Source organism: Salvelinus namaycush, chromosome 5 (genome assembly GCF_016432855.1).
Source record: "Salvelinus namaycush isolate Seneca chromosome 5, SaNama_1.0, whole genome shotgun sequence".
Classification (NCBI taxonomy): Eukaryota; Metazoa; Chordata; class Actinopteri; order Salmoniformes; family Salmonidae; genus Salvelinus; species Salvelinus namaycush.
In genome coordinates this window covers 65,734,409-65,746,162 of record NC_052311.1, presented here as the reverse complement: position 1 = coordinate 65,746,162, position 11,754 = coordinate 65,734,409, and the positions used below count along the sequence as shown (strand labels likewise).

General features: G+C 45.9%; 2 protein-coding genes across 2 annotated transcripts; both read left to right on the top strand.

The window, feature by feature from the left end:
• The first annotated feature begins 301 nt into the window (after window positions 1-301).
• Window positions 302-2,759, top strand: LOC120047740 (protein phosphatase 1 regulatory subunit 35-like). Its single transcript, XM_038993296.1, has 6 exons — window positions 302-394; window positions 869-1,119; window positions 1,272-1,392; window positions 1,633-1,857; window positions 2,010-2,143; window positions 2,391-2,759. Exons 2-6 carry the CDS (start codon window positions 916-918, stop codon window positions 2,559-2,561), a joined length of 855 nt encoding a protein of 284 aa, XP_038849224.1. The 5' UTR covers window positions 302-394; window positions 869-915; the 3' UTR covers window positions 2,562-2,759.
• A 77-nt stretch (window positions 2,760-2,836) lies between these two features.
• LOC120047739 (growth hormone secretagogue receptor type 1-like) lies at window positions 2,837-6,388 on the top strand. Its single transcript, XM_038993295.1, has 3 exons — window positions 2,837-3,783; window positions 3,968-4,433; window positions 4,602-6,388. Exons 1-3 carry the CDS (start codon window positions 3,469-3,471, stop codon window positions 4,880-4,882), a joined length of 1,062 nt encoding a protein of 353 aa, XP_038849223.1. The 5' UTR covers window positions 2,837-3,468; the 3' UTR covers window positions 4,883-6,388.
• The last annotated feature ends 5,366 nt before the right edge of the window (window positions 6,389-11,754 follow it).

Below are 11,754 nucleotides of genomic sequence, written 5' to 3'. Positions count from 1 at the left end.
ACGGAGACAGGTAACCAGGCTAATGAAGAGGGGTTCTGAAAGAGAAAGTGTGAAGTGTGCATATTCTGTTATTCTGAGAAGAAAAAAAATATGAGTCAAATAAATAACTGTTACTAAAGAAGAGTTTGACTTGTGCCGTAGAGTCCACCACTTACACAAGCACACACAATGTAACATGCACGCCATGGGGCGCCATTGTATAATTTCCTACTAACGAAGAAACCGGAAGTGTGATTGTTTCGTTCTGTAGAAGGTGTTATGGCGCCGCCAGTGGAGGGAATTTCAAAAGTGAGCAGATCCTGCTAAATAGAGTCAATCTATCCTCATGTATTAACAGTGAAAACGACAAGAAACGCGTGAGCTCAGCTGTCATTCGGGGCGCTTCCTCATAACAGTAAGCGGAGAATAAACGACATGATTGAATTTGCATAGCTTTAGTTAACGTTAGCTAGCTAATTAGCCAAATAAACCCTATAACGTTAGCTGGCTAGTAGTACAACAAGTAAAGTTAGCTGGCTAACTGACTGGTGAACTTTCTAGCATGTATGCTGTCGTCGTTAGCCAGCTAGCTGGCTGTGTGCTGAAAGCTCCCACTGTGAATGGAATCTAGCTAGAGATCTAACGTTAGCTAGATAACGTCATATCTGGTTGGAAGTGTAAAGTTAACGTTATTCAACCTACACTACAGATCCAGCAATGGCAAGGGACTTGGTTGGGCATAGGACTCAAAATGTTACGTTTGCTCCATCGGAAAGGTTAGGTTAGGGGGTGTTAAGGTTAGGCAAAGTGATAATGTAACTGCCATTCAGAACCATACAATATATTCTGGTCGTTGACTGCCTTTGCCTTGTATCTTACCTAACATCAGTAACAGAGCCATCACCCAAAGATAAATACCCAGACTGGTGACCTAAGATGACCAGAGTAGGTCCCCTGCAGCAGCATCCTCTAGCAGGGTGCAGTGACCCAGACATCCGGCTTGTCCCCCTGCCTGCCCCGGTGCCCCTGGTCCCCGCTAGCCTCCTGCGGTGCCCGGAACTGGACCTGTCTCTCCCCCTCAGCCCAGACCCGCCACGGCCCAACCCGGCTAGCTTGCTGAGAGGACGCAGCCACCGGCAGGTCAGTCTGACACATACACACACACTGACGGACAGTCACAGATGGTGCTTTTCTCAGTTGTCAAGACAGCTGTAGAAATGATGAGAGATCTGTGTGTGTCGGTCTGTGTTTTTGGAGAGACATCACTGAAGTGTGTGCCCCTGACTCTACAGGTGCGATTTGCCTCCGAAGAGCCTGTGGTTGTCACGGTGATAGCAGAGCCTAGCAAAGACCCTCCACCTTGGCAATACCCTGGACACTCCAGCAGTTACTCAAAGGGGAAAAGACTCCATGGTAACTAACCCTCCTGGTCTGGAGTCTGATGTACTCATGTTCCCCTGCACAGGAGTTGCATGCATCAACCAATGGTTGTGTGCCACGTCATCGACTGTGCCGTCGCACCAGATTGCTATAACATGTGATGTGGTTAGGCTGATACGTAAAATACCTATCCCGGTGTTATAAGATCTGGCATGAGTCAGCAATGTCTGAGCAGAGGACTGGTCAATATCTCTTCCTGTATTCTTCCCATAGGTGGAGGTCTGCGTTGGAGGGCAAGGTCAGCAACCAATGAGGAGGCTCCCTGTGAGGAGAGGGGTGGCAGCCTCCCTGAAGGGGCGGAGTTAAATACTACTCTGGCTCTGAGGTCTGAGCTAGATAACGTGGCAGGGGCAGAGTTTAACTCCCAGAAGGCCGTGCAGGAGCAACTACAGAAGTCAGACAGAACCAAGAACAGCATGAGCGCCCGGGCTACAGAGGGTAGCACACAGAAACACACACATGCAGACATAAACACACATACACACACAGAAACACACACATGCAGACATAAACACACAGAGAAACATACACATGCAGACATAAACACACACCACACACGAACTGAGTGTATGTCCTGTCTTTGTCTATAGGGGTGAACGTCTCTCCATCCCAGCACCTCTACAGGGCATTGGTCAGTGTGAATGTGGAGGAGGAGGAGCTCATCAGCCAGGCTCTACGTGACAGGCTTCAGCTGGTCTCGCCCACATGCAGCCATGGCAACAAGGCAGGTCCCTCTCACTGACCCCATCAGATTACATTTACGTGTGTGTGTGTGTGTGTGTGTGTGTGTGTGTGTGTGTGTGTGTGTGTGTGTGTGTGTGTGTGTGTGTGTGTGTGTGTGTGTGTGTGTGTGTGTGTGTGTGTGTGTGTGTGTGTGTGTGTGAATAATATGTAAATAAAGGTGTGTGCAGAGCGAAAACACTCATGACCTGCAACTAGTCCATAACTGTATTTGTAATCCGTGTGAGCAGAAAGAGGACAGTCCTGACCTGCAGGTTTTCTTCAGGGGGGATCTGCTGAGAGAGAAGCCCCTCCTACCAAGGGAGGAGATTACCATACCACGCCCCCAGCCCATCCCACGCCCCGCAGACACAACCTTCGACCTCTACCACAGACACACATGCTGGGAGGCTGGACCCTGACACACTTACTCTGAACCTCTAGACTGAAAGGCCCTGTCCCAAAACTTAAGAAAGCATGATCCCTTCTTTCCCTCCCTACCTCCGTCATTCTCGGATATAAATATTGTATTTTAAACCGAATACAACAGGTGTAAACCTTACAGTGAAATGCTTACTTACCGGCCCTAACCAACAGTGCCATTTTAAGTAAAAATAGGTATTAGGTGAACAATAGATAAGTAAAGAAATATATTTTTTTTTTAAACAACAGTAAAAAGACAGTGAAATAACAGTAGTGAGGCTATATACAGTAGCGAGGCTATAACTCATGCATGTAATGTTAACTGACTGATATTCTATGTATAAGATCTCCGAAACCTGTGTTAACCTCAGTCCTTATTTTCTGCGTTTATCCCAAAACGCTATTCTTTCCCCATTTCATTTCCCCCATAGGAATGGCTGAACGAACCAGAGGTTAGAGTGTGTTTATTATGTAGTGTTGGTGTGTGTAACACATTGGTGTAACGGAGTTTTGTGTTGGTGTGTGATTGCTAACATCGAGCAAGTCCTTTCCCTACCACAGGATAGACATGTTTGTGTTTCAGTGGTGGGAACAATTCTGTAATTTTGTGAAAATGGTACTTCATCTCCCAGATTAACTCAATTGAAATGGAATTGAGCCCAAATCACCTAGATATGTTGTTTTATATCTCCTAGATGTGTTTTATATCTCCTAGATGTGTGGTTCAGGACCATCTCCAGTTAGAATCCATCAGCCTACGTCACCCTTTGCTGTAACCTGGGTGATATAGACCATCCACACTTTCTCTCTCTCTCACACGCACACACAGGCACACTTATACCATCTCAGCTCATCTCTCTCTCACACACACCCCAGTCTCTGAGACCCGGGCATCTCTCTCTGACCATGGACGTGTCAGCGCTGGGCAGTGGGAGCAGCTGTTCAGAGGATTGTGTGGTAGGGTCTGGCTGTCTGGAGGACTGTGGGAACCAGAGTGACTGGACTGACTGGGAATGGGAGAACTTCAGTGGGGCTGAGCTGGTGTGTGTGACAGCCGTGTGTGTGCTGCTGCTGGCCCTGGGCATCACAGGAAATATGTTAACCATCCTGGTAGTTTGGCTCCGGCCACACCTGAGAAGCACCACCTACCTCTACCTGAGTAGTATGGCCGTCTCCGACCTCCTCATACTGCTTCTGATGCCTTTAGATCTGCACTACAAGGTAAGGGGGAGTCTCTCGCTAGCTATGGAGGTTCTCTCCCTGGGGATTAGCTAGCTGATACTGCATGTGTGTGATTTCTGTTTCTCTTTCACTAGCTGTGGAGGTTCTGGCCCTGGGGGTTAGACGATATAGTGTCTGAGCTGGGTTGAGTGTGTGTAACCTATCTGTGTGTCCGTCCCTCTAGCTGTGGAGGTTCCGGCCCTGGGATCTGGGTGATACAGTGTGTAAACTGAGTGTGTTCGTCAGTGAGAGTTGTACCTACTCCTCCATCCTCCACATCACCGCCCTTTCTCTGGAGCGCTACCTCGCTGTCTGTCGACCACTCACAGCCAAGACCCTGGTCACACGGACCCGCGTCCGCACTCTCATTGGCTGCCTGTGGGTTGTGGCCCTGATCAGCGCCGGGCCGGTGTTTGCTATGGTAGGGGTAGAGGAGCTGGGGGGAGGTGAGGGGGAGAGCGAGTGTCGCTGTACGGACTACGCCGTCTCCTCAGGCCTGCTGGGGGCCATGATGTGGCTCTCCAACCTCTACTTCCTGATGCCGCTGGGCATTCTGGGAGTTGTGTATGGCCTGATTGGCAGGAAGCTATGGCTCCGCCCACAACGCAGCAGCCGAGACCGCGCCCAGCGACACACCATCAAGATGCTAGGTGAGGCTGTGAGAGAGTCTGTATTTTAAAGTTACTTTGATTTACTGGTTTGGGCCTCAGCAATACTACAGCTAAGCAGCTATTGTGAACCAACTTATCACACATACAGTAATAATGAGTTGTAATTTCAACTCTCTGTCGCTCCATCCCATATTCTCCTCTCTCTAGGGATGATCGTGCTGGCGTTTGTTCTGTGTTGGCTGCCATTCCACGTTGGTCGGACGTTGTTCTCTGTGACTCTGGGCTCCAGCGCTGATATGTACTACATCTCTCAGTACTTTAACCTCGTCTCCTTTGTGTTGTTCTACCTCAGTGCTGCTGTCAACCCTATCCTCTACAACACCATGTCAGCACGCTACCGCCACGCTGTCCGCAGCCTGCTGCGCTCACACCCCCCCTGCTCCCGCCACCCCCCACTCACGCCACAACACTCTACCACCACCCTGTAACTCACACACCCCCCGCTCCCGCCACCCCCCCACTCACGCCACAACACTCTACCACCACTCTGTAACTCACACACCCCCCGCTCCCCCCACTCACGCCACAACACTCTACCACCACCCTGTAACTCACACGCTCCCGCTCCCGCCACCCCCCCACTCACGCCACAACACTCTACCACCACCCTGTAACTCACACGCTCCCGCTCCCGCCACCCCCCACTCACGCCACAACACTCTACCACCACCCTGTAACTCACACACCCCCCGCTCCCCCCACTCACGCCACAACACTCTACCACCACCCTGTAACTCACACGCTCCCGCTCCCGCCACCCCCCCACTCACGCCACAACACTCTACCACCACCCTGTAACTCACACGCTCCCGCTCCCGCCACCCCCCCACTCACGCCACAACACTCTACCCCCACCCTGTAACTCACACACCCCCCGCTCCCGCCACCCCCCACTCACGCCACAACACTCTACCACCACCCTGTAACTCACACACCCCCCGCTCCCGCCACCCCCCCACTCACGCCACAACACTCTACCACCACCCTGTAACTCACACACCCCCCGCTCCCCCCACTCACGCCACAACACTCTACCACCACCCTGTAACTCACACACCCCCCGCTCCCCCCACTCACGCCACAACACTCTACCACCACCCTGTAACTCACACACCCCCCGCTCCCCCCACTCACGCCACAACACTCTACCACCACCCTGTAACTCACACACCCCCCGCCCCCCCCACCCCCCCACTCACGCCACAACACTCTACCACCACCCTGTAACTCACACACCCCCCGCTCCCGCCACCCCCCACTCACGCCACAACACTCTACCCCCACCCTGTAACTCACACACCCCCCGCTCCCGCCACCCCCCACTCACGCCACAACACTCTACCACCACCCTGTAACTCACACACACCCCTCGCTCCCGCCACCCCCTACAACACTCTACCACCACCCTGTAACTCACACACCCCCCGCTCCCGCCACCCCCCACTCACGCCACAACACTCTACCACCACCCTGTAACTCACACACACCCCGCCCCCGCCACCCCCCACTCACGCCACAACACTCTACCACCACCCTGTAACTCACACACACCCCTCGCTCCCGCCACCCCCTACAACACTCTACCACCACCCTGTAACTCACACACCCCCCGCTCCCGCCACCCCCCACAACACTCTACCACCACCCTGTAACTCACACACCCCCCGCTCCCGCCACCCCCGACTCACGCCACAACACTCTACCACCACCCTGTAACTCACGGACACACACACACACACAGAGAAAACCTTGGAGATGGATGGAGGAATAAGACTTTGTTTAGAGGCACATTGACTTTAGTGAGACATATTGTCAGATTTATTGTATAATATTTGATTAATATATATTTGCCATTTTGATGACTGTTGGTTCTAAACCCCTGAAGGTGTGTGTGTTCTCAGAGTGATGTGTAATAAACTGTAATTTCAGCCTTTTGTCTTTGTGGTACTTTAGCTCTGGTGTGTGTGTGTGTGTGTGTGTGTGTGTCACCATGGTGACTGCTGAGGGTAAGAATGGCCCCTGGGGAGTATTGGCGGGTTGGGAGATTGATTAGAGGGGGTTACTGGGATTATTGGTTAATGTGAGGGAGGGAGGGATGTAAGGTGTGTGTGTAGCAGTAGGAGGTTGCAGCCTTTGAGTTGACAGCGTGCTCAGAGTTCCACTCTGTCTCATCACAGACTGACTGATTTAGCAGACTTGACACCTGCAAGACCGCCCACCCACCCCACTCTCTCACACTCACACCTCCTGGGAAGCTCTTGGGAGCCCCCCATTCTAGGAAATCAGTGGCATCAATTAACAAGGGAGACAAGGACACCAGTGGCTACTGCAAACCTCCAGGCTCAGATCTGAATATCACAGCAAAGTTAAAAAAGGCCCTTTTTTCACATCACAGTACAACATATTCAGTCCTCTACTGTGCAGTTGAGTATTTTGTATTGATGTACATTTTTGAATTTGTGTTACATCTAATCTCAATAAAACATTTGACTGATAATAAACCCTACACTCTTCATTCACTTTCTTTCATGACAGACTCACTCAACCTGTCATGATGGAGAGAGAGAATGAAAGAAAGAATCTGAAATGTGTCTTTATATTGTGTGTATCTTGGGCTCTGTGTTTCAGAGTAGAGTTCCTGTTCAGCCCATCCACCCTCCTCTACCTGCCTAGCACCATCATGGCACACTTATCTTCTAGCCTCTGTTCTTCCTGCCTCCATCCTACTATACCTCTCAGGAGGAGAGCTGAAAGATGTGGTATCAGAACCAATGGAACTTGACCCAAACAATGGAAAAACATTGTCCCCCAGTAAAATTAGTTGACATTTAGGCTATTGTTTATATGTGTATTTTACACTATGTTGTGGTAAAACATAATACTTGTATGGATGTCAACCCCAACACATGTCCATATCATCGTCACCAAACATCTGCATTGCAGTTAAAAAGCAACTTTGACGACCACCACTGTCTTTCTTATGCTAACTATACTACCAGCTTATAACCCTAACCCTTTCATATGCTGACTATACTACCAGTTTATAACCCTAACCCTAACCCTTTCATATACTAACTATACTATCAGCTTATAACCCTAACCCTTTCGTATGCTAACTATACTACCAGCTTATAACCCTAACCCTTTCATATGCTAACTATACTACCAGCTTATAACCCTAACCCTTTCGTATGCTAACTATACTACCAGCTTATAACCCTAACCCTTTCATATGCTGACTATACTACCAGCTTATAACCCTAACCCTTTCATATACTAACTATACTACCAGCTTATAACCCTAACCCTTTCATATGCTAACTATACTACCAGCTTATAACCCTAACCCTTTCATATGCTAACTATACTACCAGCTTATAACCCTAACCCTTTCATATGCTAACTATACTACCAGCTTATAACCCTAACACTTTCATATGCTGACTATACTACCAGTTTATAACCCTAACCCTAACCCTTTCATATGCTGACTATACTACCAGCTTATAACCCTAACCCTTTCATATGCTAACTATACTACCAGTTTATAACCCTAACCCTAACCCTTTCATATGCTGACTATACTACCAGCTTATAACCCTAACCCTTTCATATGCTAACTATACTACCAGTTTATAACCCTAACCCTTTCATATGCTGACTATACTACCAGTTTATAACCCTAACTCTTTCGTATGCTAACTATACTACCAGCTTATAACCCTAACCCTTTTGTATACTAACTATACTACCAGCTTATAACCCTAACCCTTTCATATGCTAACTATACTACCATCTTATAACCCTAACCCTTTTGTATACTAACTATACTACCAGTTTATAACCCTAACCCTTTTGTATACTAACTATACTACCATCTTATAACCCTAACCCTTTTGTATACTAACTATACTACCAGTTTATAACCCTAACCCTTTTGTATACTAACTATACTACCAGTTTATAACCCTAACCCTTTCATATGCTGACTATACTACCATCTTATAACCCTAACCCTTTTGTATACTAACTGTACTACCAGTTTATAACCCTAACCCTTTCGTATGCTAACTATACTACCAGCTTATAACCCTAACCCTTTCATATGCTGACTATACTACCAGCTTATAACCCTAACCCTTTCATATGCTAACTATACTACCAGCTTATAACCCTAACCCTTCCATATGCTGACTATACTACCAGTTTATAACCCTAACCCTAACCCTTTCGTATGCTGACTATACTACCATCTTATAACCCTAACCTTTTCGTATGCTGACTATACTACCATCTTATAACCCCAACCCTTTCATATGCTAACTATACTACCAGTTTATGACCCTAAACCGTTCGTATGCTAACTATACTACCAGCTTATAACCCTAAACCTTTCATATGCTAACTATACTACCAGCTGATAACCCTAACCATTTCATATGTTAACTATACTACCATTTTATAACCCTAATCCTTTTGTATACTAACTATACTACCATCTTATAACCCTAACCCTTTTGTATGCTAACTATACTACCAGCTTATAACCCTAACCATTTCATATGCTAACTATACTACCATCTTATAACCCTAACCCTTTCGTATACTAACTATACTACCAGCTTATAACCCTAACCCGTTCATATGCTAACTATACTACCAGCTTATAACCCTAACCATTTTGTATGCTAACTATACTACCAGTTTATAACCCTAACCCTTTCGTATGCTAACTATACTACCAGCTTATAACCCTAACCCTAACCCTTTCATATGCTGACTATACTACCAGCTTATAACCCTAACCCTTTCATATGCTAACTATACTACCAGTTTATAACCCTAACCCTTTCAAATGCTAACTATACTACCAGCTTATAACCCTAACCCTAACCCTTTCATATGCTGACTATACTACCAGCTTATAACCCTAACCCTTCCGTATGCTAACTATACTACCATCTTATAACCCTAACCCTTTCGTATGCTAACTATACTACTCGCTTATAACCCTAACCCTTTCATATGCTAACTATACTACCAGTTTATAACCCGAACCCTAACCCTTTCATATGCTGACTATACTACCAGTTTATAACCCCAACCCTTTCGTATGCTGACTATATTACCAGTTTATAATCCTAACCCTAACCCTTTCATATGCTAACTATACTACCAGCTTATAACCCTAACCCTTCCGTATGCTGACTCTACTACCAGTTTATAACCCTAACCCTAACCCTTTCATATGCTGACTATACTACCAGCTTAAACCCAAACCCTAACCCTTTCATATGCTAACTATACTACCAGCTTATAACTCTAACCCTTTCATATGCTAACTATACTGCCAGCTTATAACCCTAAACCTTTCGTATGCTAACTATACTACCAGCTTATAACCCTAACCCTAACCCTTTCGTATGCTGACTATACTACCAGTTTATAACCCTAACCCTTTTGTATACTAACTATACTACCAGTTTATAACCCTAACCCTTTCGTATACTAACTATACTACCAGCTTATAACCCTAACCCTTTTGTATGCTAACTATACTACCAGCTTATAACCCTAACCATTTCATATGCTAACTATACTACCATCTTATAACCCTAACCCTTTTGTATACTAACTATACTACCAGCTTATAACCCTAACCCTTTCATATGCTAACTATACTACCAGCTTATAACCCTAACCCTTTTGTATACTAACTATACTACCAGTTTATAACCCTAACCCTTTCGTATGCTAACTATACTACCAGCTTATAACCCTAACCCTAACCCTTTCATATGCTGACTATACTTTCAGCTTATAACCCTAACCCTTTCATATGCTAACTATACTACCAGCTTATAACCCTAACCCTTTCAAATGCTAACTATACTACCAGCTTATAACCCTAACCCTAACCCTTTCATATGCTGACTATACTACCAACTTATAACGCTAACCCTTCCGTATGCTAACTATACTACCATCTTATAACCCTAACCCTTTCGTATGCTAACTATACTACTCGCTTATAACCCTAACCCTAACCCTTTCATATGCTAACTATACTACCAGTTTATAACCCTAACCCTTTCAAAAGCTGACTATACTACCAGTTTATAATCCTAACCCTAACCCTTTCATATGCTGACTATACTACCAGTTTATAACCCCAACCCTTTCGTATGCTGACTATACTACCAGTTTATAATCCTAACCCTAACCCTTTCATATGCTAACTATACTACCAGCTTATAACCCTAACCCTTCCGTATGCTGACTATACTACCAGTTTATAACCCTAACCCTAACCCTTTCATATGCTGACTATACTACCAGCTTAAACCCTAACCCTAACCCTTTCATATGCTAACTATACTACCAGCTTATAACCCTAACCCTTTCATATGCTAACTATACTACCAGCTTATAACCCTAAACCTTTCGTATGCTAACTATACTACCAGCTTATAACCCTAACCCTAACCCTTTCGTATGCTGACTATACTACCAGTTTATAACCCTAACCCTTTTGTATACTAACTATACTACCAGCTTATAACCCTAACCCTTTCGTATACTAACTATACTACCAGCTTATAACCCTAACCCTAACCCTTTCGTATGCTAACTATACTACCAGCTTATAACCCTAACCCTAACCCTTTCATATGCTGACTATACTACCAGCTTATAACCCTAACCCTTTCGTATGCTAACTATACTACCAGCTTATAACCCTAACCCTAACCCTTTCATATGCTAACTATACTACCAGCTTATAACCCTAACCCTTTCATATGCTGACTATACTACCAGCTTATCACCCTAACCCTAACCCTTTCGTATGCTGACTATACTAACATTTTATAACCCTAACCCTTTCGTATGCTAACTATACTACCAGCTTATAACCCTAACCCTTTCATATGCTAACTATACTACCAGCGTATAACCATAACCCTTCCATATGCTGACTATACTACCAGTTTATAACCCTAACCCTAACCCTTTCGTATGCTAACTATACTACCAGCTTATAACCCCAACCCTTTCATATGCTGACTATACTACCAGTTTAAACCCTAACCCTAACCCTTTCATATGCTAACTATACTACCATCTTATAACCCTAACCCTTTCGTATGCTAACTATACTACTCGCTTATAACCCTAACCCTAACCCTTTCATATGCTAACTATACTACCAGCTTATAACCCTAACCCGTTCATATGCTGACTATACTACCAGCTTATCACCCTAACCCTAACCCGTTCATATGCTGACTATACTACCATC